General features: G+C 50.2%; 10 protein-coding genes across 10 annotated transcripts; 7 read left to right on the forward strand and 3 right to left on the reverse strand.

Annotated features, from left to right (window-relative positions):
• Positions 1-486: 486 nt before the first annotated feature.
• On the forward strand, positions 487-2,639 carry MYCTH_2075102 (uncharacterized protein). Its single transcript, XM_003658755.1, has 3 exons — positions 487-1,208; positions 1,292-2,278; positions 2,336-2,639. The coding sequence occupies exons 1-3, from the start codon at positions 688-690 to the stop codon at positions 2,364-2,366; spliced, it is 1,539 nt and encodes a 512-aa protein (XP_003658803.1). The 5' UTR covers positions 487-687; the 3' UTR covers positions 2,367-2,639.
• On the reverse strand, positions 2,543-4,811 carry MYCTH_2295068 (uncharacterized protein). The gene is made up of 4 exons (XM_003658756.1): positions 4,639-4,811; positions 4,163-4,564; positions 3,731-4,065; positions 2,543-3,568 (listed from the first exon to the last, which is right to left on the reverse strand). The coding sequence occupies exons 1-4, from the start codon at positions 4,709-4,711 to the stop codon at positions 2,804-2,806; spliced, it is 1,575 nt and encodes a 524-aa protein (XP_003658804.1). The 5' UTR covers positions 4,712-4,811; the 3' UTR covers positions 2,543-2,803.
• A 659-nt stretch (positions 4,812-5,470) lies between these two features.
• MYCTH_2295069 (uncharacterized protein) lies at positions 5,471-8,304 on the forward strand. Its single transcript, XM_003658757.1, has 2 exons — positions 5,471-7,553; positions 7,669-8,304. Exons 1-2 carry the CDS (start codon positions 5,589-5,591, stop codon positions 7,858-7,860), a joined length of 2,157 nt encoding a protein of 718 aa, XP_003658805.1. The 5' UTR covers positions 5,471-5,588; the 3' UTR covers positions 7,861-8,304.
• Positions 8,305-12,047: 3,743 nt separating this feature from the next.
• Positions 12,048-13,195, forward strand: MYCTH_91076 (uncharacterized protein; the record flags this gene model as incomplete). Its single annotated transcript, XM_003658758.1, has 4 exons — positions 12,048-12,056; positions 12,201-12,233; positions 12,824-13,063; positions 13,109-13,195. The coding sequence occupies 4 exons, from the start codon at positions 12,048-12,050 to the stop codon at positions 13,193-13,195; spliced, it is 369 nt and encodes a 122-aa protein (XP_003658806.1).
• Positions 13,196-14,164: 969 nt separating this feature from the next.
• On the forward strand, positions 14,165-14,488 carry MYCTH_2050269 (uncharacterized protein; the record flags this gene model as incomplete). Its single annotated transcript, XM_003658759.1, has 1 exon — positions 14,165-14,488. A coding segment is annotated over one exon (324 nt), but the record flags the coding sequence as incomplete, so codon positions are not given.
• A 223-nt stretch (positions 14,489-14,711) lies between these two features.
• MYCTH_91077 (uncharacterized protein) lies at positions 14,712-15,877 on the forward strand (the record flags this gene model as incomplete). Its single annotated transcript, XM_003658760.1, has 4 exons — positions 14,712-14,785; positions 15,049-15,101; positions 15,231-15,287; positions 15,723-15,877. The coding sequence occupies 4 exons, from the start codon at positions 14,712-14,714 to the stop codon at positions 15,875-15,877; spliced, it is 339 nt and encodes a 112-aa protein (XP_003658808.1).
• Positions 15,878-21,268: 5,391 nt separating this feature from the next.
• MYCTH_2295071 (uncharacterized protein) lies at positions 21,269-22,698 on the forward strand. Its single transcript, XM_003658761.1, has one exon. It carries the CDS (start codon positions 21,570-21,572, stop codon positions 22,536-22,538), a length of 969 nt encoding a protein of 322 aa, XP_003658809.1. The 5' UTR covers positions 21,269-21,569; the 3' UTR covers positions 22,539-22,698.
• Positions 22,699-23,011: 313 nt separating this feature from the next.
• MYCTH_2040280 (uncharacterized protein) lies at positions 23,012-23,296 on the reverse strand (the record flags this gene model as incomplete). The annotated part of the gene is made up of 1 exon (XM_003658762.1): positions 23,012-23,296. A coding segment is annotated over one exon (285 nt), but the record flags the coding sequence as incomplete, so codon positions are not given.
• Positions 23,297-24,281: 985 nt separating this feature from the next.
• On the forward strand, positions 24,282-25,168 carry MYCTH_2295074 (uncharacterized protein). The gene is made up of 2 exons (XM_003658763.1): positions 24,282-24,664; positions 24,732-25,168. Exons 1-2 carry the CDS (start codon positions 24,353-24,355, stop codon positions 24,972-24,974), a joined length of 555 nt encoding a protein of 184 aa, XP_003658811.1. The 5' UTR covers positions 24,282-24,352; the 3' UTR covers positions 24,975-25,168.
• MYCTH_2295075 (uncharacterized protein) lies at positions 25,169-25,648 on the reverse strand. Its single transcript, XM_003658764.1, has one exon. It carries the CDS (start codon positions 25,386-25,388, stop codon positions 25,221-25,223), a length of 168 nt encoding a protein of 55 aa, XP_003658812.1. The 5' UTR covers positions 25,389-25,648; the 3' UTR covers positions 25,169-25,220.
• Between the last annotated feature and the right edge of the window lie 120 nt (positions 25,649-25,768).

Here is a 25,768-nt window from a genome sequence, read left to right on the forward strand (position 1 = left end):
TCCCCACAATGTCATGTGACCTCTCCCACATAGACCCTAACCCGCAACTACATGCCCGCTCTTTCCAGTCCCAATTGAAGCCATCAGAGTTCGATCAATCTATCTTACAGCTGTTGAATCATTCAAACACGTAGACAATACAGCTTAGTCAGGCTGGTTGCTTGGTCAGAAAAAAAGCGGCTCGCCAGCTCGCAGTTTTATGGCTTTTTTGAGCGATTCAGCGGCCGGAAAAGAGCGCGCAGGTAGTTGCGGGTTAGGGTTATATGAGAAGAGGTCACATGACATTGTGCCGTAGGGAGTGGGAGAACACATAGTCCGAAGGGTAGTTATGTCTCCTCTCATCCCAGTTGTTTCGCTATCACTTTTATCGATCAGCGTGGGGCAGAAGCGCCTAGCCATATCAGGACTAGCGCCACAACCACCACCTCCCAAAGCCAAGGATTGAGTGTTAGGCCGATGACTGCACACGAAAATCGTGAGAAATATCAACTGTCGGTCATTCTCCCAGCCGTCTCTTCGCAGTCATATCTTCCCCATCAGCGACTCAGCGACCTTGTGCATTGCGTCAGTAGGTGTTTGAGCCGACTATCACTAACCCGCCATCTGGAGCCGAGACGAAGGAAGCGAAGAATCTAGAGGGGCTCGAAAAAAAATCATTACCCCGCGGAAGAGTCACCAACCCCAAATATGGCATCCAACGGCGATAAGTACGGCAACGACATCGAGTCGGACACCGACTCCGGTAACGAGTCTCAGGTTGATGCCCACGACTCGGACAATGAGGTCGCTGAGCGGCCCGTCAAGCCCGCTTTGAAGAAGACCGCGCCGCCTGCGCCCACTGTCCAGCGGCCACCACTGCCGCCCCAGACAGACCCGAAGGACCTCGATATCAAGGCCCTGAATCCTCTGACGCCTGAGATTATTGCGCGGCAAGCAACCATCAATATTGGCACCATCGGCCACGTCGCTCACGGAAAGTCGACCGTAGTGAAGGCCATCTCAGGTGTGCAGACTGTTCGTTTCAAGAACGAGCTGATTCGCAACATCACCATCAAACTCGGTTACGCCAACGCCAAGATCTACAAGTGCGATAACCCAGAGTGCCCGCGGCCAACATGCTACCGCAGCTACAAGAGCGAGAAGGAGGTCGACCCTCCTTGCGAACGGGAGGGCTGCTCCGGAACATACAGGCTGCTGCGTCACGTCTCGTAAGGCCTCTTTCCACAGTGCTGCATAGCGGGCAGCAGATTTGTACGATTTTGTTTTCGGTGTTACTGATCATTTCGAATAGGTTCGTGGACTGCCCAGGCCACGATATTCTGATGAGCACCATGTTGTCGGGCGCTGCAGTCATGGACGCTGCCTTGCTGCTTATTGCCGGAAACGAGTCCTGCCCCCAACCACAGACGTCCGAGCACTTGGCTGCCATCGAAATCATGAAACTCGACAAGATCATCATTCTCCAAAACAAGGTCGATCTCATGCGGGAAGAGGCGGCAAAGCAGCACTACGAATCAATTCTCAAGTTCATTAGGGGTACTGTCGCCGGCAAGTCGCCCATTATCCCCATCTCGGCTCAGCTCAAGTTCAATATCGACGCCATCAATGACGCCATTGTCAACACCATCCCCATCCCTCCCAGGGATTTCTCGATGGACCCGCACATGATTGTCATCCGGTCTTTTGACGTTAACAAGCCTGGTGCCGAGATCGACGAGCTCAAGGGTGGTGTCGCGGGTGGCAGTATCTTGCACGGTCTGCTGAAGCTCGGCGATGAAATCGAGATTCGCCCCGGTATCGTGTCGCGCGACGACAAGGGCAACCTCAAGTGCACCCCCATCTTCAGCCGGATCGTCTCGCTCAACTCGGAGGCCAACGACCTCAAGTACGCTGTCCCTGGTGGTCTCATCGGTGTTGGTACCCGCATCGACCCGACCCTCTGCCGGGCCGATCGTCTGGTCGGGTTCGTTTTGGGCCTCAAGGGCCGTCTTCCGGAGATCTACAGTGAGATCGAGGTCAACTTCTACCTGCTCCGCCGTCTGCTCGGTGTCCGCACGGCGGACGGTAAGCAGGCCAAGGTTGACAAGCTGGCCAAGAACGAGGTCATCATGGTCAACATCGGCTCAACCTCGACCGGTGCCAAGGTGGTGGCCATCAAGAAGGATGCCGCCAAGCTCCAGCTCACAAGCCCTGCATGCACAAACATCGGCGAGAAGGTCGCCCTCAGCAGACGTATCGAGAAGCACTGGCGTCTCATCGGCTGGGCTACTATCGCGGCGTAAGTTTCCTCCCCTTGTTGGTGTGAGTGCGTCAGCGTTACTGACGTGGTACACAGCGGTGTCACGCTGGAGCCTAGCAGCTCCTAAACGCATTCCTTTTCCACGACTGCAACGAGGGGACATGATCTACGACGGCCGTAGGGGTTGGTTTGGGAGTCGTCGGCCTGCCGGGTCTGTGTTATGTGCAAAGAAAGGTTTGGCTGGGCTGCATGGCGCGCGAATTCATACCAAGGATGTGGAGGGCATGAACATGGTCTATAGCTCGTCGTCTCACGCAATAATGGATGGGTAGACGAAAAGTAGCGGAAAAGTTGGGTTGTTAGACATTGAGTGGTATTCAGTCACACAGCGTTCCCGGACTGTCTCTCCAAGTGGTTGGTACCTGAATGAAGAATGCTCGCCAACATGAGCATGATAGTAAGTGCAGGCTCATACACCAATTGCCCATCTTGCGTCCTCCCTCCGTCTAATATTACTTGTAGTGTCACCTTTAAAAAGCAACCCCCCCCCCTCTTTTCCCCTTTTTACTTCCTCACCTTCCTTGCATGTTTGACCAGATTCTCAATGACGCCTTCAAACGCCTCCCGATCCCCAATCTTCTCGTCTGTCCGCTTCTGCCAGTACGCCAAAACCCCCTGGGCCGTCTCCTGCATCGCCTCCAGCCGCGCGATATGCGCCCGCAGTTCTGCATCCGTCATGCCGCTCAGCGCAGCGTCCGTCAGCATGCACATCTGCCGCGCGGACACGAGATCGAAGCTCCGCTCCGGGCTGGGCTGCCGCCCCGAGCCGTCCGCCTTCTTCCGTCTCCGCGAGGACGACGACGCGGACGTCGGGTCGCCCCCCGCAGACAGGGAGTCTCTGCCGCCGCCCTCTCCGGTCGAGGCCGAGGCCGAGGCCGACCCGGCCCCCTTGGCGGCGGGCCCCCGGGAGTCGCTCGAGGCCCTGCGCAGCGACCCGCTCGAGGTGGTGCGGTGCAGCGACGGGAGCACGAGCTTCTTCTGCTTGGACGAGGCCGGCAGGATCTCGTCGAGGTCGACGGGCACGCCGAGCGAGACGAGGAAGAGGCGGCGGATGCGCGAGCGGATCCAGTCGGGCGGCTGCAGCGGCGGCGGGGCCACGAGCTGCGACCAGAGGGAGGCGGAGCGCGGCGTGAGGAAGACGGGGTTCTCTCCTGCCGAGGGGGCCGGGAGCGGTGGCTGTTGCAAGGGCGAAGGGAAGAGGGCGGCGAGGTATGGTTCCGTGAGGGTGGTGATTTCGGAGGGGCTGAGGTCGTCGAAGGTGGGGATCGGCTGGAGAGAGGGCGAGAAGGTTAGTGACTGGAATAGCTTCGAGGTAAGAAGAGAGCGAGCGAGCGAGAGAGTGGCACAGAGAGAGACGGAGGGAGGGAGGGTTGGAGGGATGGATGGATGGAGAGAGGGAGGGAGGGAGGGATGGATGGATGGAGAGCTTACGAAGGAGAGAGATGGTGCTGCTGGGGCGGAAGGGGGCGGCGGCGGTTGCGGTGCTTGTTGTGGTTGTTGTTGTGGTTGTTGTTGTTGTTGTTGTTGGGCCGGCGTTTGGAAGCCGTCCTCAAAATCGTCAAAGTCGCCGTCCTCACCCCCTTCTTCAAAGTCGTCAAACTCGTCCCCAGAATCATCGTCATCCGCGTCCTCGGTACATACAGCGCTCTCAGCGGCTGGCAAGCCGGGGCTCAGGGGAGAGCGTTTCATAGCAGACGAAGACTTCCTCCTTGTGCGTGATGACGTGGCAGGGGCGTTTAGAGACGATGGTGATGGTAATGGAGGATCTACGCAGAAAGAACAAGTCAATACGAACTATGAATTGGTAGGAGGAAGCCCGAAGGGGGACAATCTGGGCATAAAGACCAGGCTACGCATCCGTACCAGTTGCAGCTTCGCCCTGTTCCACCGTCCCGTCGGCCTTAACCACCAGGTCCGGGTGAGCATCCGACTTGCGCCTCTGCCTGTTCCCCGGATGCGTCACTGAGCCCTCCGCATCAGGCGCCTCCTCTACCACCGTTTTCGGAACGGGATATCCGCCAGGCGTGGGGGATCGTGGGATTTGTTCGGGTTCGGGTGCAGCGTCGGCATCGGGAATGATGGCGATCTCGTCCGGCGCGGCATCCTCTTCTCTCAAGCGATAAGCCTGCGTACCAGGGACTTCCCCATACGCCGGCTTGTCATCGACCCTTTCGACTCTGGTCTTTGGAATAGGTGACGCTCTGGCGGGCGTTATCGGCCCGGAGCGGGCGTCGGAGTAGTGCTCCTCGGAGTCGGATGCCTCCGCTGGGGGGTCGTGTTAGTCGAGCACCGATTTGTGGGGAGAAGCGGAGGGCAGGTGGCATGTTATATGAAATTACCTAGTTCATGAGCCCCGGGGTCGACTATGTCTCGCCGTTCCGGCGGCGTGAGGCTGTTGCGGCGTGAAGACATTGCAACTTGTTCAGAGGGCAGCACCTTTGTTCGCTGAAAGACGACACAATTCGACCCGCAAGCCCACTTGTTAAGGAGGAGGAGGGGTTGACCGCGGCAAAAGAGGGCGAAACTGCCTTTGTTTCCTCGAAGGGGAGGAAACGACCAAAAATCGGTCTGTTGCCGCACCCTGAATGGACACTCAAACCCTTGGAGTGCGTTCAAATCGGGAATGCATCAGCGTGTGATCTGTAGCCGGAGTCTAGACCATGGCTGACTGCGCAACACAACACCCTGTTCAACCTGATTTCTACGGAGTACGGAGTACAAGTGGTCTGTCACGGTCTGGTTCAAGCCCCATGCGGCGAGACAGGGGTGGATCAGCGGTGGGCCCAGAGCTTTTACGGAATAGTTACTCCGTAGTGGGGAGGGAAAGCCACAGCTCTCCCTCGCTTGGCTCGTGCCTGGCCTGTGGCCTAGCGCCCTTGCGTGCAGGGCGAGGCTTGACCGAGCTTTTTGTCGGGCGCGCGTTCCGGCAGCTGCCAAAAATCGGCCCAGTCAATGAAACGTGCAAACAGAAAGCTTTAACAGCGATACTCGGGTGCAGACTGCCTGCACCATATTGTATCCTGTGCTCCCGGGCCTTTGATCTTGCAGACTGACTGCTACAGATTGGCGGGCGACTCAATTGCTCCAGATCGACGCGACTTCACAGCAAGAATCTCTCGCCTGCGCTCTTGAACCCTGCGCTGCCTCGAACGCGCCCGGGACAGCTGCAGCAGTAACGCTGAACAAGACTCGGTCGACCTTCACCCATTCCATCCCGCGCCTTCGCACGCACCAGATTGCTTTGCTCCGCTGCGGGGACTGTGCTTAGACGGTCGTATTCGGTGCCAAAATGGCTTTCTCATTTGGCACACCCGCTTCAAGCGCGGCCTCGGGCCAGTCGACCACATCTACTGCCCCAGCTTCCGGCGGCCTGTTCGGTGGCACATCCGGTTCGACATCATCCCCCTTTTCGTTCTCCAAACCAGCGACCAGCGGATCAAGCACACCTCAGGCAAGCGGCGGTCTGTTTGGAGGGTCTTCAACAACAACCGGCCAGACGGGAAGCTTGTTTGGCAACGCGGGCGCCACATCCACGCCCTCAACCACGGCATCTACTACGGGCACATCGCTATTTGGTCAGACTACGGGAGCTTCGACTGGAGGAGGTTTGTTTGGCGGCGCTAAGCCCTCGGGGGGCTTGTTCGGCAACACCTCGACCCCGGCTTCCGGGACCGCGACTCCCACAGGGACACCGAGTCTGTTTGGCAATAAGCCTGCTACCACGACCTCTGCCCCGGCCACGAGCACCCCGGCCGCTACAACTGGTAGTCTCTTTGGGTCAACAACCACTACGGCTCCCTCCGGGGGAAGCACTACCGCCACGACGGGGGGACTGTTCGGCAACACCGGCGGTTCTGGTCTGTTTGGTTCAACTACCCCTAGCACTGGAGCGACGAGCGGCCAGGCGACCCCGTCGAAGCCGCTATTTGGAGGCGCCGGCTCGACTACGCCGGCTGGCGCCCCTCCAGCCGACGCATCGAAGCCCTCCGGTGGTCTGTTTGGCGGTGGTCTCGGGACGACCAAGCAGGCAGCCGCTCCCGCTTCCAGTACGGGAGGCCTTTTCGGCCAGAGCACGACGCCCGCTTCTACCTCTGCGCAGTCGCAATCCGGAAGCAACGCGACTGCCGGCACGTCCACCCTTTTCGGCGCGAAGCCTAGCCAAACGCCCGCCACGGGGAGCACCCCTTCGCTGTTTGGCGGCGCCCAGACCGGCGCTGCCACATCTGGCACCAGCACTCCGGCCACGACTGCACCAGCGACCGGCGCAAAGTCGCTCTTCGGAGGCGCTGCCGGCACTACCCCCGCTACCACGGCGGCCCCGGCCACCTCTACGCCCGCCGCCACGACCACAACCACCACTACGACGGCCCCCCCATCTTCATCCGCCACAACAACGCCCAGCCTGTTTGGCGGCACTACCGCTGCCACCACGGCACCGACTACCTCGACTCCGGCGGCTGGGGGCCTGTTCGGCTCGAAGCCAGCGACGACTACTGCTCCAGCAAGCAGCTCGGCTGCTCCCGCGGCATCCGGTTCCTTGTTCGCCAAGGCGGCTTCTGCCACCGGACCGGCCACTACCACTGCGTCGACATCCGCTCCTGCCGCCACTGCCACCACTGCAGCCACCACTGCGCCCACCACGACGGCCACCACGGCGGCACCGGCTTCCGGCGGTCTATTCGGAGGCGCCAAGCCTGCCGGCACCTCTGCTGCGCCGGCACAGGATTCTAAGACCACCACTACCGCCGGGCTCTCGGCTTCGACGATGGGTCCCGCGTCTCAGCTTCCACGTTTAAAGAATAAGACGATGGACGAGATCATCACGCGGTGGGCAACTGATCTGTCAAAGTATCAGAAGGAGTTCAAGGAGCAGGCGGCCAAGATAGCGGAGTGGGACCGCATGCTGGTGGAAAACGGCGAGAAGATCCAGAAGCTTTACACCAGCACCTACGAGGCGGAGCGTGCCAATGCCGAAATCGATCGTCAGCTAAGCAACGTCGAGAGCCAACAGGAGGAGCTCGGCGCCTGGCTGGAGCGCTACGAGGCGGACCTGAACGAGCTGTTCGCCAAGAACGGCATCACAGCCACGGGCGAGCAGGCGGCCGGGCCCGACCAGGAACGCGAGCGCACGTACAAGCTGGCCGAGAAGCTGACGGATCGGTTGGATGAGATGGGCAAGGATTTGACCAAGATGATCAAGGAGATTAACGACATGTCGAGCACTCTCAGCAAGGGCAACAAGCCTGATGATCCGGTACGTGTTCTGTTTATTCATCTCCTTTTCTTCATTTTCTTTTCCCTGCTCCCCTCAATTTTTTTTTTTTTTTTTCCCTGGAGGAGGGAATAACCCAAGCTAACCCCGCCGGCAGTTGACGCAGATTGTCCGCGTCCTCAACGGGCATCTGGCCCAGCTACAGTGGATTGACAGCAACGCTGCGGCTCTCCAGGCTAAAGTCCTGGCGGCCCAAAAGGCGAGTGGCAGCATGGGTACCAGCGTTTCCGGCCCCGAAACGGATGCGGCCGAGAGCTTTTACCGGTCGTATCGGGGCGGCTACAAATGATTGAGGGCGTAGGGTTGAGAGGTGAGAAAAGGGAACGGTTGTAATGTCAGGGTATCAGGTTGGGAATACGCATGTATATCTTTTTGAGGGGCAGCTAGTTGGTGGGAGAATGCAATGCTGCCAGAACAAGTGGGCACAGCCAATACGCATAAAAGCTGGGGGTTCTCGGTGAAGGTTGCAAAGTGAGCTTGCATATGTCATATGTACTTGTACATGCGATGGTATTCCTCCCCGCTGAGAGGCGAGGCGTGAGCGGACCGATTACGCAGAAAACGGTGATCAATGCGGGAGGCAAACTGTCGCCAAAATATCCATCACGATTCTAGACCTCCCTCCGTGCCACAAATAACTGGCTTTCCGCCTTCTTCCGGTTCGTCGCAGGTCAGGGAAGAGATGCCGCCTAGTTCTGCTCACCGCCCTGTTCCCTGGTAATCTCGTCGCTGCGGGAGGGAAGGGAAAAAAAACCGGCACGTCAGCATCTGGCCCAAGAAAGCGTGCAATAGCCGTAAAAAAGAGAGAGGGAAAACTTACATGTGGTCAGACAGCTTCTGCAGATGGGCCTGCTGCTCAGCCAGCTTCTTCCTGAGCTCCTTGAGCTTCTCCTTCTCGCGCTGGCGGATCGCGTAGTCCTCGGTGGCGCGCTCGCGCTTCTGGAAGGCGTCACTGTTCGATGAGCGGTGTCAGCTTATTCTTGTCTCCCTCCCTAACTTGTCTGCCTGTTTTCCTCGTCTGTATGATTGAGGTTGTGGTTGATTGATGGCTGGGAGAAAGCGGCAGCGGCGCTGGGAAGGGGGGGAGGGGGGTTGAGAGGGAGAAAGAGAGCTCGGAGAGCACAGAGCGAGAGCGGAGGAGAGAGGTTTGCTTTCCCCCTCCAATCTCGTCCAGCTTCTTCCTCCGTTATTGCTCAATCTCCCCGTCCCGGTCCCAACGTTTTGAGAGTAAGAGATTTGGAAAGGAAAGGTAGGGGGAACAAACGCACCCCTGGCCGCCGGTCTTGGGCGGAGCGCCGGTCTCGCCGGCACAGGCGCGAGCGGTGGTGGAAAAGGTGCGGGAAAGCAGCGCCAGGCGGGCGAGCTTGACGACGGAGGTGCGCATCATTTTGACGATTAGTCGGAAAGGCGTGGGTGGTGTTGTGGTGTTGTGGGATCTTGGTTTTGGCTTGGTTCAATGGCGGCCGTTTGAGTGCGAGATATGAAGTAGTACAGTAGTTTGCGGCTCAACTTGCCCTGGAGGGTGGCCTGATCGCAGCAATGGAAGTGGAGCTCTTTTCGCACAAGCGCACGTCACTTCCCCAGCCTTAGTACCCACTTTTTTGCTGGTTAAAGCTTGGCTAGATGCAGTTACAAAGACCTCACCAAACTACATCACATCATGTCCAAGCTCTAGAATCACCGATTCATCCAAGATCTTGGAAAATGGTAATTCCAGGCAGGTCATATGGTGGATAATCATCACAGCTTACACTGTGGTGGGAAGCGGACTGTGCCAGGAACAAGGCGACGCAAAAGTAAGAATCTACTTCGATGTCTTCCGCATGTAGTTATGATTGTACTCTCGTCACAGCACGAGAGATGCTTGTCGTCGAAATCTGTATAAAAAAAGCGTGTAGTTGGCAGTCTTGAGGTCTCAGGTGACGAAGGAGATCGCTATTGGTTAAACTTTCGGTTGCCTACACGATGCAACCTATTGTGAGGAGATGATCATGGCCTTGACGGCAGCACCGTGTGGAGAACTCTCGTGATATTATGTTAAGCTTTTGAATTGATATCTATCAAGCGCAAATACTCAAACCAAAGATTACTTTTCAACAAGGTTATCTACTACAGGAGTAAGAAAAAGATCAATAACGAAGAAAGCAGTAAGGTAGGAGGACTTAGACTAAATTACGGAACCTAACGAATAAATCAATGGCGACAAGCTAAATAGTTATCATCTACCATCTAGGCCGCTGCTAGAGAAGCCGCCTACTACCAGGAATATGTGCATCAGTCTCTCTGGAAAGGAATACAAAGGACTGTAGCCTTTGAATGAGCTGTCACTTTGGTTGGTTTCCGAACCGGAAAAAGACGAGCTGTTACAGCATTTGGCTGTCTGTAGGTCGGATCTGACTGACCTACCAACAGGGATAACGAGCCAGGGTCAACATGTATTTAGACAGCTTCTCTGAGTGCCTCTGGCACTTAGAACAATCAACGCTTTTATCACCTACTTCTACAGACCGTAACAATTGGTCCAGGAGTGCCGCCCACGGCGCGAATACCGCTATGGTGTCGTACCTGTTTACAGCCTTCCAGAGCTGTACTGATTGTAGCCACCGAGCTGTAGCAAGTGGTGCCTACTACCGGTTCGAATCTACGATCTCGTTGCCAATCGCGAGCGTTCGAACGCCGTAGGAGACCATTTGCCTAGGCAAGCGACTATGTCCCTCTGCTCAAGCAGACGCCTAAACGGTCAGATACGACGGTAATAGTAACTCTATCAAGATCCGATAAACGAGCCCGAACTGCGACAAGCGCGTCAGACCTACCGCTTTATCGTTAGAAACGCCTATAGGCGTTAGGTTCAGAGGCTTACTCTAACGGAACTTTAAATCCTCGAGCTAGCGGTATCTCTTAAGGACGCCGACTAGCACTTAGCTTATATATAAGACTTTAATAACCACCTGATCGATGAAGATTACCTAGAGTTGTAGAATCTTGACAAGTATATGCTAAAGGGACTTATAAACCGCTTTATTAAGTGCCTTCTCTAGCTTTTAGACTAGGTACTTATCTTACTATTACTACTAGAAGTAAGAACTATACTAGAAGTGTAAGTTTAGGAGGAATCCTAACTTAGGGGACCCTTAGAGACCTTAAAAATGCTAAGTCTTGACGGCCTAGCTTAATAATTTATTATATCGCTAGAAACGGCCCTATAAAGGATAACTCTACCTATTAGCCTACTAGAGCTACTAGAGATATTAAGGCCTAAGCTAAACCTAGTAGGTCTAAGTTAATAAGGTAATTAGGTACTAAGTAGACCTATTAGAATTATTTGAACTATAATTATAACTAACGTGCCGAGGGAGCTTCTAGAAAGGGAAGAACCTTAATAGGGGTCTTCTTAAACCCTTTAGCCGACGGCCTATCTAATAGAAGGATCGCTAATAGCAATGCTAATACTAGTAGGAGATACCTTAGCTAGGGGATATATACCCCTCTTACCGTTAGATTTGACTAAGGAGATAATTATAAGATTGCTCTAATAGGCTATAGTCGGACTCCTATAGAACGCTATAACCGAACTAATAGATATTAGTTCCCCTTAGCTATAGCTAGTATATATATTACTATAACCGGCTACTAACTAGGCATAGAAGATTACTAATATCAGTTTACTCTGGCTAGATGCTAACTAAAAGATTACTAATAGCTAGTTAATCTTTTACTATAAGAAGATCTATTACTATATAGATGCTAACCTCTAGATCGAGTATATCTATAATACGGTTAGAGGAAACGTCTCTAAGGAACTCCTCTTACGGAATGACCTATAGGTATTATTCTATAGGTTAGCTCTATAATAGTATAAATAATAACTATTACCTATTAAGAAGGAGACTCTTTACTTAAGTATAGAGATATAGCTCTAAAGGATTAAGGAACGGTTTGGTATCTGGTTTAATTAGGTAGGCTAATAGCTAGTTTAGAATAGCTATATTAAGGATGACTTTATTATAGGTAAATCTATCTACAAATTCGCGATAGACCTTTTCTATTATGCCTAAGTCTAGGGAGATAAGACGAACTATTAGCTTCTAACTAGACTTTAGTTAGTAATAACCCTAGCACTCTATAAGCTCTATCCTAAGCTATAGGAAACGGATATACTTAACTAATACTTCCTTTAGGTCACCAAAAAATAGAAGGCACTCTCTAAGGAGCTTAAGGCTAAAAGAAGGGCATAGAAAGCCGCTATATTCAATGTCAAGGACATCTCTAATAGACTAAGCGATAGTAGTAGTGACAGTGACAGCGCTTCCGAAGATCAAGCTAACTAGTCACGTATCAAGCTAAGACAGGGTAATCAAGGCTAACAGTACCGGTCTAACTACTATAGGTAGAGAGAGGAATAGAAATGTAGGTATCTTCTATAAGGAGAGCGATATCGAAGCTATAACTAGGAGCCTTGCCTAAAAGACCATAATGACTAAGGTAGGGGTAACCGTCCCTAGGGCACTAGAGTCTAGGAGAAGGGTAGATATAGCAAACGGAATCCCTACTTCCGACAATTCCGTTGCTACGGCTAGAAGTATATTAATAAGGATAGCACCTACTACTACTATAACACTATAGTAGTATCTAGCAAAGACAAGAAAGCCGAAGCCGAATGTAAGGAGCTTAAAGCCGCTAGCTATCTCCTAATTAGCAACTATAAATCCGAGACTAACGGAGATAGTAGCGATAGAGAGGTATACTTCCTTAGCACCGTCAAGGAAGACTATATCTAGGAAGACGGCAATATCTATAGGCTCTGTAGACAGTCATTCGTAAGCTAAGGAGCGCTATACCGTCACTTACGCTAGAATTATAGAAAGAAACTGCGACTACTAGAACTACTAAAGAAGGAAGACCTTCCCTAGGCAGAATAGGACTTCGTAGAAGGAGTAACTACACCGTCAGAACTGCCTAAGGAACGGGAACAAGAAACTATACTCCTCTCCTTCGAACCTAGCCAAGTGGTAGAAGCCAACCTAAGTATAGAAATACTCTTTTACCAGCCAAGGAAAACGTCTTACCTATATATTCTGGTTCAAGCTAACCTAGGAGATCAAACTATAGACATCTATTTCGATATAGGCAGTTTAACTAACCTAGTTAACTAGATATAGATTACCTAATAGGCAAAGAATTCCCGATAGATTAAAGGCAAACCCTATACCCTTAAGGGAGTCAATTTGAAGACTAGGATTAGTAAACAGGTCGAATTCGACTTCTACATCCTAGAGGAGGCTAAGAACACACTAATCGACGGATATATCTACGTTACGGCCGATGTTATTAACGAACTTGCTCTAAAAATGCTTTTAGGCACTGACTTTATAACGGCTTATAGTGTCAAGATTGACTTCGTCAAGGGCATCTATACCTTTAGATCGCTAGCGAATATAAAGGTCTACGGGGATGTCGTAAAGAAGAACCCTAAGCCTATCTCTCAAAAGGTTACTACTATCCGGTATACTATCATTCCTATATACTCTACCTAGATAGTCGAGACTTACTTTATCCTACTGCCTAACACTACCCCGGAAGATAAGTGCTTCTACTTTACCGCTAGCCGAGACGGAGTCTAGGATGCTATAGTTAATCGGCGTATACCCTAGGTAGCTATCGTTAGAAATAATACTAATATTCTTATAGTCATCCGGAAAGGAGATAAGATTGGCCACCTCTTGGAATATTACAGAGAGGACACCGCCACCTAAGTCAATACAAGCGATATAGAGGATATATAGACCGAGGTCTAGAATAGAATTACCGAGCAGGAGCTAAAGGAAAAGCTAAAGGAAGCCTAGTATATATACTACTAAAAAGGCACCGATAGTAACTAGGAATTCCTACTACCGAACGGGGTCAACTTTTATACCCTATCCTACGGCATTAAAAAACCTAACGACATCCTAGCCATTAAAAGCAAGGATAACGTTAGCATTACTAATATGAATCCCAAGTTTACGCTTAAGATAAAGGAACTTCTAGACAGATATAACCTTTACTATGATAGGGGAATCGTGCCAATGCCAGAAAACCAAAAGATACAGATCAACCTAGTTAACAGTTAACAAAAGTAAGTCTATATGGTCAGACCGTACCTAATAGGGCTTAAAGACCGTAAGGCTCTAGATAAGCATTACGACTAGCTCTAGGCATCCGGCAGATTCACTTTCATAGATAAATCAACCCTTATTACGTACCTAGCATTTATCGTATAGAGGAAGGTTACCGAAAAGCCAGGAGTAGAGGTCAAGAAGAGCCGAAGTATAGTCGACCTACGACCGCTAAATGTAATCACGGTTCTAGATGTTTACCCCTTGCCCGACCAGGATGACATTATAGCTACTATAGTTAGCAACAAGTTCTTTACGGCCCTAGATACCTTAGGATTCTTCCACTAGCTACTAGTTACTAAGGAGCATAGTAACCATATAATAGTTATAAGCTACTATAGTCTAGAAAAATCTAACGTAATACTTATAGGTTTCAAAAACGTACCTATATTTACGTAACGCTATATAGACAGACTTTTCCTTAAACACCGCCATTTTGTTAGGGTATATATTAACAATATTATTATCTTTAGCAAAACGGAGGAAGAATACCTTAAACACCTGTACACTGTTTACGAAATCCTTGACAAGGCCCATATCTATATTGGCGTAGCCAAATCCTTTGCAGGTTACCTGGCTATAAGACTCCTTAGGTATATTATAAACGGCGAAGGCATTACTAAAACCGACGACCGTATTGCTACCTTTAAGAAGCTAAAGTTTCCGGATACTCTTGACAGCTTAGAGCATTACCTTGGAATGGCCAAATGGCTTAGGAAGGGCATTTTATGGTTTGATGCCAAAGCAAGGCCACTCTAAGCCTAGAAGACGGCACTGATAGTAGCAGCCCGGAAGGAAGGAAAATTAAACCCTGGGAAAGTTAAACGTGCCTAGAAAGCGGTTATATCTACTGTCAAATTTACTCTAACTAAGGAAGAACTCGAATCATTCTAACTACTATAGGAGCACCTATATAACTAGGAGTTCCTCTATTACCACCGCCTAGAAAAGCTACTATTTCTAAAGTTAGATGCCTACTATAATGGCTATAATGTTATTACCTTCTAACTTAAGGGCGATTAGGATAAAGAGAAAATTCCTAGTAGGGATATTCCCGTAAGTAAGGTATAGCCTATTCTATTTATATTACAAGCGACTACTAACGTGGAAAAACACTACAGATCTACCAAGGTAGAGATTGCTATACTTATCTAGGTGATTAGGAAGCTTAGAAAGATAGTCTAATTGAATAGGCATCTAGTTAATGTCTTTACTAACCATGCTCCTACGAAAGGGATTATAAAGTATACATCCCTAATCATGATAGATCTAGCTAAGGCTAACCTTAAGCTAGCTAATACTACTAATTACCTGTCTAGATTTAACCTTAACATCTTCTATATCCTAGGAACCTTAAATATTGTACCTAACGTACTATTAAGACTGCCTATATAGGAATAGGAGGATCTAAAGGTTAAGGACAGTCTAGCTAACAAACTTAGAGATATCTAGAGTAAGCACTAGGATAAGGATGTCTTTATAGCAGATACAATTATTATAGAACTGGTGCTTAGTGATAAGTTTAGGGCTAGGATCATTACTAGCTATTCTAAGGACCGTAAGTACAGACCTATCTACTATATACTCTACGAAAGCGAGAAGGACCTGGTCAAAAATGACCAGAACGGGGTTAGGAAATATAGATAGCCAAAGCTATCTATAGGACCGTTCGAATTAACAAACAGGCTACTTTTCTATATCGACTTCGATAGTACTAGGAGACTTTGCCTACCGGAAAGCTATATTAACCTAATCCTTTAGATCGTTTATAATAATATATACTATTTCGGTAAAAACAAGATAATAAACGAGCTTATAGCTATCTATTTCTATAAGAAGGCTTAGAAAGTCTCAAAGTTCGTACGGCACTACAAGGTATACTAGGCAAACTTGACCGACTTGAACCTACTACTAGGGGAACTCTAGCCAATTCGGACCTAGCCGATATTATACTATATAGTAGCTATAGACTTTATTACTAACTTACCGCTAGTACCGACCGTCGGGACCCTCTGGTCACTCGAAGGCCACGCCCTAGCAGATACGCTCTATACCGTAACATGCAAGTTTAGCAAGAAGAAGCTACTAGTAGCAGGCCGCCGGATATATACGGCCAAGGAATGGGCAACCGTTCTTCTAAGGACCTAGATGTTTACCAACTAGGGCATACCTGCCTAGATCATTAGTGATCGTAACCCTAAGTTTACATCCGACCTATAGAAGGAGATATTCTTACTATTGGGAACCAAGCTGCTGTTTTCTATAGCCTACCATCTACAGACCGACGGCTAGTCCGAACGAACGAACTAGACAGTGGAAATCGCGCTTAGAATGAACTTTACGGCCAATTCTAACCGCTTATAGGTCGAGATCCTTCCTGCCTTGCAACATCACCTTAATAATACGCTGGTCACTAGCATTAGAAGGTCACCGAACAAGCTGGTATACGGGTTTAAGCTATACTTGGTTCTAAATATCCTAAGCAAGAGGACCGCTAGATCTGGCGGACGGGAAGCTTTAGAAATCCTATATAAGCAATACTAGGCCGAAGCTAGCGAAATGATCGACCGAGCTATAGCGTTAGCCAAGTTACGGTATAACTAGAGATATATACCTACTGAATTCGAGGTCGGAGATACCGTTTAGCTATACCTATACAAAGGCTACTACTTACCTGGCAAACCTAATAGGAAGTGGTCAGCCTAGAGAGTAGGACCGTTCAAAAATAAACGGAGGGTAGGAAAACTAGTATATAAGTTAGATTTTTTTAAATTCTAGAAAGTCTACCTAGTTATATCCGTTGCCTAGCTCTACCACGTTAAACAAGGTCCTGATCCGTTCAAAAGGACCACTCCTCTACCATAGCTAATTCTAGTTAACGGCGAGGAATACTAGAAGATTAAGAAGATCGTCAACCATTAGGTACGTGGAAAGAAGCGCCCGAAGGTAGAATACCTTGTCCGTTGGCTTAGATTTGACGTAAAAGACGACTAGTGGCTTCCGAAAAGCGAACTTAAAGCTATTACTAGCGAATTGATTTAGGAATACAAGGATCGCCGCTCGATTTAACCGCTACCTAGAAGAAAGCGAGGTAGGCCACCTAAACAGAAGGCCTAAGGCGTCATTTCTGGCTAGAAAGAGGCCAAATAGTGCCTAGGGGCGTATACCTTTAATAGGATACCCTAGAATTTGGTTTAATACTAGAAAACCTATCACTACTCCCCTTAAACCTATCCTTTACCTACTACATTTACTTTAATTCTACTACTTATTATAGACAGGGCTTTAACCACTACTTTAAACTATATACCCGTGTCACGAGCCAACCATATACCGCGACCCGGTGGGGTGCAGCAGGCTGAATGAGCCACCAATCAAGAAAGGGCACGAAGCGAGGCTGACATGGGATCGCTAGGGAGCGCGGGCTACCACGGGCGAACAATTGCCAAAAGGGAAAGATAGCAGAGGATAGCTAGCTACCAAGGGCGATCCAAGGACAGGATAGAAGGGGACCATAAGCGATCGACAGAAGTATATATACATGTAGATAGTCACTCGTTATGGTGGACTCTGGGAGTTCACCAGTGGTAACAATCACAATCACAGTACTCATACCAAGCATTGCTGATTACTGTGAGAGACAACTCTAAGTGTTGTTGTGAACCCTTTGGCTTCACCGAATCCCTCAGACGACCTGCCTGCTTGTCCTGCTCAATCCACCTTCGTCTGAACCCTTTCAGAAGAAGTCTGAGTTGGGTTCGTCACAACCCGGCTCGGCTAACCTATTAAACAACTATCTATTTAATTAATAGGGCTAAACAGCCTACCTATTCCGGTTAGTAGGGCTAAACACCCCTCTTATTTAGGCACTTTTCATCCTATCTTTAAAGCCCTGCCCTAAATTATAAGAACCCTAGATTTCCTACTATTTCCCACCTCTTTAAACCTCTTCAATTTCCCACAACTTCTTCTATAACCACCTTCTTTTCTAACTACCAGACCCTTTAACCTAGCCTTTTCTATCAACCCCTACTACATAGCCATCTCCTATAACCTACGTATCGTCATTTCCATCAAAAGGAGGCTCTAGAGTTTGTTTTCCTGCTCCCTTTTGCTCATTCCGTCACGTATATAAGAAACTACCAAGTTTTAGCGATTTTAGCTAAGTTTTATCGACCTAGAACTACCTAGCTATAACCATTATAGCCAAGTCTAGGAGCAGAGCCAGGAAGAGCGACAAGTAGGCCGCTAAAGGCGCTAAAGGCCCTACGGCTACAAGCCCGGCCTAAGGAAATAAGCCTACGGCTAGCTAGCAAGATACGCCCGTACTATAGTCAGTAATAGCAGAGTTAACCGACACTGCCACTATTACGTTCACGCCTATTAATCCACAAAGGGCACCGTCGGCTATAGGCACTAGGGCAGCTAGCCAGGCGTAGCCTACACCGATACCTATATAGGGCGTATATTTAGGCCCTGTAAGCGAGAATAACAGCCCGGATGACAGGGTCATCTGGGAGGTCCTTGACCGCGTAGATACCTTCCTCGAGAGCGGTATAGGCTTTGCCGCCGCTACGGGTAATAGGGAGGAAGTTCGGAATGACCTAGTAACGGGTAGCCTAGTCCAAGTATACCGTAAGGATACAACCTTACACTTTGATTCCGAGGGCAAAGACCTTGCCATGCCCTAGAATAACCTATAGCGTATACCTTCTCTGGCCGTTACTAACGATCAAACCGGTATATATGATACTTTTAGCCCTTTGTACCTACAATTGCCGGACGACGCCATCGTCAAATGGTACTATAATAGTGATATAGGTACTATAGCCTAAGTCCTAGGCAATATTATTAATATAGTCCGTACTAGCGCTAGTAAGTATAATATAGTTCGCCTCCTAGCTATATATTACTTTGTTAATAGCTGTTAGTCCTAGGGAGAGCAAATAACCGTAGCTAACTATAAGACCTTCCGTAGTATAGATAAGGACGATATTACCAAGATCCCCTGCCTAGAGGCTAGATTTGCCTTTATTAGAGTCGATGGCAAGATGAAGGCCATGCTCTTTAGTATTATTGCTAGCACTACGGTCATAGTTAACCTATATAAGGCTACCGAGGCCGAGATCTACTACATTATACTAGCGCTATTCTTTGCTAGGCACTATAAGACCTTAAACCTATAAGGAGGATTCTAGCCTTGTGCTATTGATAGTAATATAGTATATAAAATAGAAGGTAGCTATATAGTCACGTATAGCTAACATGTTAACGTAACTAGATAGGTACTAATTGACCTATATAAGGTACATAAGTATAAAGAACTAGCTGCTAACTGCTCTAATGAGCTAGTAGACTAGGATAATAGGCCGACCCTGCTATCGTTAATCAAGTTCGCCATTACCAAGGTATAGGATATAGTGAATAAGAAGAGGCTACTAACGCCCCTAACTATATACTAGGCGATTCCGACGCTCGAGCCTACTAACCGCCTATCCTACGAATCGGATATAGCTTAACTAGAGTAAAACTACTAAGACTCTAGCTCTACCAACGCTACTACTAAAGATATAACTACGTATCTATATACGCTTATTAGCCTACCTATAACTATATAATAAGGTACTAAGCATTGTAATAACAAGGGTATATTAGTTATCACTAAAACTATAGATACTACTATTACTACTCTAATATCCTAGGCCTTACTATAGCTAGACCTAACACTCTACCTGCCTAAGCCTATACCTTAGCCTGTCATGCTAACTAGGTATGCTTAGCGTAGGGTACCTACCGGCAGGTTTATCTATAGGAGTAAGAGGGACCCTAATAATAACAAAGAGGCCGAATTACAGGCCAAATTTAATAATGCCTGTATCGTCTTTAATAGCCTTAAGGAGGCAGAAAATACCCTTGTAGGCATAGAGTTCGACCCCTTCACTAGCACTAGGGTCATCAAGTTCGGCCTACTACACCTATCTACGAGCACATTAATTAGGCCTATTAAGGATTGCCTTGCTTACGCCTACTAGGAGTGTCACGGCAATAAGGACATACTTATCTGTACCTGCTACTAGATCTGCCGCTACCACGAAAAGGCTAGTAGTGACTCCTTTAGGGCTAACCCGGCTATATATAGCCTTAAGAAGAAACTAGAGACTATATATAGGATATACCACGCTACTAGTATAGTACCTACTAGTATACCTAAGCCTAAGGAACTATTAGCAGCTTATATCTATATACTTAAGGGAGATAGTAATACTTTAGTTAATGGCTACCTGTTTAAGCTTAGCTACCTACATTATAGCCTGCCTAGCTACTAGGTTATATAGCCTACGCCTATATAAGTCGTTACTACCTAGGGTATAGCTAAAGATAACGAGGCCGATAAGGACTTTACTAAGTACTAGTAACTAGCCACTAAGGCCGACCTTCTTAGGCTAGCTTAGACTATAGTTTAAAGGTAGGATAAGGCTACTAATAGTGTTACTAAGGCCCTTGACTAGATTAAGGAAGAGCTTAAGTAGCTATAAGAGACTTTGACAGCTATAAACAATAACTATATAGCTACCCTTAACTAGAAGAAGGGCATAGATAAAAAGCTATAGCAGCTTAAAGGTATAATCGCCCGACTTAGTAAGCGTACCGTATTAGCCACTATACTATAGAGGGCTCCTAGAACGTAGCTACCTATAGCTCGGCCACCGCCAGCTACCGCAAGGGCCGGTGCCCCTCCTAGCTTAATCGCCTGCCTGGTCGTACACCCGCCGCCCGCGACCACTGGCCAGAAACGACCACGGCCAGAAACGCCAGCGTAGGAAAGCCCCTCGCGCAAGAGGGCCGCTAGCACGCTCTATAGCAACCGTACCCTGGCTAGGGATACCTAGGCCAGGGCCAGGACTCTCGCGCGCCTATAGCAGGAGCGCCCGTCAGCACTATCCGCATTCCTAGACAACCTAGGCCCAGCTAGTAGTAAGAAGGACTGACGGATAAGCGGATAGATACGACCGTAGGATAGAGGAACGATTGCAAGGACTGTCGTAATGGACAAAAGACTGTATTTACTAAGTTATGACGGGTTGTCATTTTTCCTTTCGAACCCCGGCACCTGTTACAGCATTTGGCTGTCTGTAGGTCGGATCTGACTGACCTACTAATAGGGATAATGAGCTAGGGTCAATATGTATTTAGACAGCTTCTCTGAGTGCCTCTGGCACTTAGAACAATCAACGCTTTTATCACCTACTTCTGCAGACCGTAACAGTTGGTCCAGGAGTGCCGCCCACGGCGCGAATACCGCTGTGGTATTGTACCTGTTTGCAGCCTTCCAGAGCTGTACTGATTGCAGCCACCGAGCTGTAGCACGAGCTGCCGGCTATGTCTCTTACAAGCGCCCCCGCACTTGAGTTACTGTGACTGCGGGCAGCCGTCTAAGTGGTGGCATCAAAGCGATGAAACATGCATGCATCTTCTTTTCCGACCGCAGCGGGGGCGTAGCTCAGGTACTTTACTTTGGGTATTTGAGGTAGGCAAGGGACCTGAAGTAAAGTGCATCTGCCTAGGACGTCTTGGTATCTTGCCTACCTTCGGTACCGACCTACCTGAGGGAGGCACCTTCCATCAGAACTACGGCCAACCTAGAGTTTCTCCTTCTACACTCAGCCTGCTACTTCTTCCCAGTTTCACTTCCTACCACCATCGAGAAAGACATCGAAACGACAAAGCAGACCGTTATAGTTAGACGCTTGGTTTCGAAAATAGTAGTTGAAACTCAAACACGCAACCAACCTATCTTAAGTCAATCGCTGTCACGACTCACTACTGGGAGGCATAGACCATGTCTTTCGTTCGTCAGCTGCTCTCCCTCCATCCTTCCCCCCTCCGCGCTTCCCCCCTCCGCGCTTCCCCTCTCTCGCGGCATTCCCTGGCTCACCTCCGCAGCATCAGCACAACCCCAAGACTGCAAGACAAGACGGTAAATCGGGGCCGCGTGGCCATCGTGACCGGAGCAGCGCAGGGAATTGGCCGTGCCATCGCCCTCCGCCTCGCCCAGGACGGCTACCACGTCACGGTCTCGGACTTGCCGGCGCTCCAACCCCAGCTGGACTCGCTCGTCTCCGAGATCGTCACGGCTACCTCGGAGGGTAGCTCGGAGAGGCGTGTCCGAGCTCACGCCCACGCCGCCGACGTCACCTCGCCGGCACAGGTGTCTGCCCTGGTCCGCGCCTCCGCCGACGCCCTCGGCCCGCTGCACACCATGGTCGCCAACGCGGGCATCGCCCAGGTCAAGCCGCTGCTCGAGCTGACCGAGGCCGATTGGGACCGCATGATGGCCGTCAATGTCGCGGGCGTGCACCACTGCTTCCAGGCCGCCGCCAGGCAGATGATCCTGCAAGAGGAATTCGCGGGAGAGATTCGGGGCCGGCTGATCGCGGCGGCCAGCATCGTCGCGTTTAAGCCCTTCGCCCTCCTCGGCCATTACAGCGCCAGCAAGTGGGCGGTCCGGGGCTTAAGCCAGGCATACGCCATGGAGCTGGCGCCCCACCGCATCACGGTCAACGCGTACGCGCCAGGCATCGTCGACACCGGCATGTGGGAGCTAATCGACGAGGGGCTCGGCCAGATCAAGGGGAAGGGCGTGAAAAAAGGGGAGATGATGAAGAAGTATAGCGACGACCTGATTGCCCTGGGAAGGACGAGTGTGCCGGGAGACGTGGCCGGGTTGGTCTCGTTTCTGGCGTGCCCGGATGCGAACTACGTGACGGGGCAGACGTTTATTGTCGATGGAGGGATCATCTACACCTAGGCTCGAGGCTTGTCGCAGGTAATTATGGGCCTGCTTGCTCGCTGGTTTGGATTAACAGTGATGTTTCATTCTTCATGAGGCATCCCGCCAAATCTATACTCATTGCTACAGCTCGGTGGCTGCAAATCAGTACAGCTCAGAAAGGCTGCAAACAGGTACGACACCACAGCGGTATTCGTGCCGTGGGCGGCACTCCTGGACCAACTGTTACGGTCTGCAGAAGTAGGTGATAAAGCGTTGATTGTTCCAAGTGCCAGAGGCACTTGGAGATGCTGTCTAAATACATGTCAACACCCTGGCTTGTCATCCCTGTTGGTGGGTCAGCCAGATCTGACGCACTGGCAGTCAAATCCTGTAACACACGGAACCCAACGCCAGACGTACTCTGCATACTTCTGAAGGTCCTGAATACTCAATATAACATCACCCTCTTGCGGGCCAGGTTCGCGAAGAAAAAGAAGTCGAAATTCTAGTACCAATGCCCCCCTATTAATGATATTATACGATACCGGATTTGTCGTCTCATCACGCGAAATGGTAATTGACTGCCGTTTTACAGGCTCAAGAACGTTTTGCTGTGATATAGCAGCAGCCTGACTCCGTGTGATCGCTCCTTGCGGATACGAGATTTCTTCCTCCCACTTCTCAACCAAAATATAATGTTGTCGGTGGTCGAATTTCGTAAGAATGACTATCTTGACATCGTGATTTGATGCCCGAAACCACCACTGCATGTCGTTATGAAGCTGACGTAATGTTTCTGAGTAGCCAGCCTCAATGACGAGCGTTGGCCACCTGCCTCCGTTACGTTCTGGTATTGGACCACCGGTCGAATCGCCTTCTCCGCTGTCTCCTCTAGGATAGTCTGGTCGAAACGTTTCAGCGCCGACTGAAAACCAAGCATCCCATAGACCCATTCTATCGATCTTTCTTATAAAAATTTGATTTAATCGGAGGTGGAGCGCTTCGTGAATGCCAGTTGGGATCGTGATGAAGAGGATCCGGGTGTCGCTATCGTAGCGGCGAAAACGGAACTTGCGGCGTCGCTTCTCTCGCTCCCGCTCGATTTTGGTGAAATCACGAGGAGAGACGTCTAATAATTAGTATACTATATAGAAACAAGAGGTAAGGCGATACCGTACGAGTGACGATGAGGAAATCCCTATTAATAGCGCGATTAATCAAATCGAAGAGATCTTCCACATTAGTAAATCGCACTCTTGCAGGATCGCCATCTTGCTGCGAGGCCGACGGAGATATGATTGAACTTGATGACATTGTTTAACGTGAACCTAGAATTTGTGATGTGTGATTGTGTCGGAACCTAAAACGGAGAACCGGCTCCCGTTAGGGAACCATGGTTAGGATAGTAGGTTATAAGGGCGCTCTGGCCCACAGATTGTGGTGCTTGAACTGCTGCTAAACATGGTAGATTAAAAAGTTGCCAGGTCTGTGAGCTTGGCCGAAAGGGAATGTAAGGGTTAGGGTTATATGCGTCTTCGTTGGTTTCAGCAGGGCAATTGCGTAATTACCTCGAGATATTTTGACCGTTAATTAGGTTCTAGAAGGCATGAGCAGACTAGGTCGAATTCAGGCTCGTCGTGGAGAAGGAAGGTTATGTAGCCCGATGACAATTTCCCAGAGGCATCCTCTTGATGCCGAAGGGCACGTGATGGTCCACAGCACATTGATACCAAATTGAGTTTCCGCTGTCAGTTTGTTATGGATCATAATTATCATCCGTCTGATCTCTTGAACGAACCTCGATTCAATCAAGGTCAACGTAGACAAGACATCAGAGCCAGGGAGGTCAAATGACAATATTCCTCAATCCTTTTCGAACCCCGGCTCGAACAGGAGCCGAGTGGTTCTCGGTCGGTCTTGCCTCGTCATTCCCGGATGTCAGCCTCGACATCGATGGGAAAGAGAATGTGAGCGAAAATGAAGCCCGACTCTGCGGAAGCCACGGCCCAAAGGCAACGCCAGGTTGTAAGGTCTTCCACGTTCCCAAGGAAGACCCTTCCCAGCGAACCGAGGTCGATCTCCCGGTCGACGACGCGGCACAGGATTTGACAGATCAAGTACTCGTCTTTCAATATCGGGGCAAGTTTCATGCCATCGACCATGTAAGATGCGAGCTCTAATTAAGCAGTGATCGAGCAGTCATGTTAGTTACTGACGAGACCATTAAAGCAATGCCCTCACTCTTCCTACCCACTCTCCCAGGGCATCCCATTCGACATCGAGGACTTCGGCATCGTCCTCAGCGCCGGTCTGACGTGTCCCAAGCATAACTGGTCCTTTGACCTGTTTTCGGGCAGGTCGGACCGCGGCAATTACAAGCTCAGGGTCTGGGAAGTCGAGCTGCGCGACATCGAGGGGGTGCAGACGGATGACAAAGAAGTGTGGGTGAGGAGAAAGCCCAGGATCGGCTGAAAGCTGGAGGGATGGGCTTAGAATAGGTCTGGTTGTCGGGTTCTGGAAAGAGAGTGGAGGACAAGAGGGGTGCTGCTCAGCTGCTGTCCCCGCCATCAGCGCCACATCATGTTCTCTCTCCTCTACCACCTGGCCTGCACACAAGCTTTGCTCCGGACAGCGGCCGCACTCGGCTTGACGGCGGCCTTGGGCTGCCACCGCGCCAGAAGGTCGTCAAATACCCGCTCCAAGCTCGCCAGCGCTTTGTCACCGATCTGATGGTTGGAGGACAATCCGCGGACCCGCCAGCAGGATGCCCTTCCTCATGCCCAGATCGTTCAGCATCTCGACAGTGACGCCGGCACCCGCCAGATCTAACCAGACCATGTTCGTCTCGGTCGGGCGGCTCAGGCTCCCGGCCCGGTCCGTCCACATGCGCGCCAACCGGGAATTTCGCCTTGCCGGCCACGCTAACCGACATGCGGACCATCTGCGCAGATCGCGGCTTCAGCACCCAGGGCTCCCCGCACAGTCGGGTTGCGGAAGGAGTACACGAAGTTATCGCTTGGAAGTTTTACTTGGCGATGATCACCCAGGTACCTCGCCCATTCACCCGCGCCCTGCCCTCCCCTCCCCCCCGATATTGCCGGCGCATGCAGAACCTCAAATCGTGATGCTGAGACCAGAACTGAGGCCATTATGATCGACGTTTCGGTGTCAAAAATATATTGACCCTAGGCGTTCTCGATTCCCAAGCAACGCCCTCAGCATGGTTCGTCATAGCCGCTCGAGTAGCCGTGCGGGAAACGAGAGAG

The sequence above is a fragment of the Thermothelomyces thermophilus genome, chromosome 1 (genome assembly GCF_000226095.1).
Source record: "Thermothelomyces thermophilus ATCC 42464 chromosome 1, complete sequence".
In the NCBI taxonomy this organism is placed as follows: Eukaryota; Fungi; Ascomycota; class Sordariomycetes; order Sordariales; family Chaetomiaceae; genus Thermothelomyces; species Thermothelomyces thermophilus.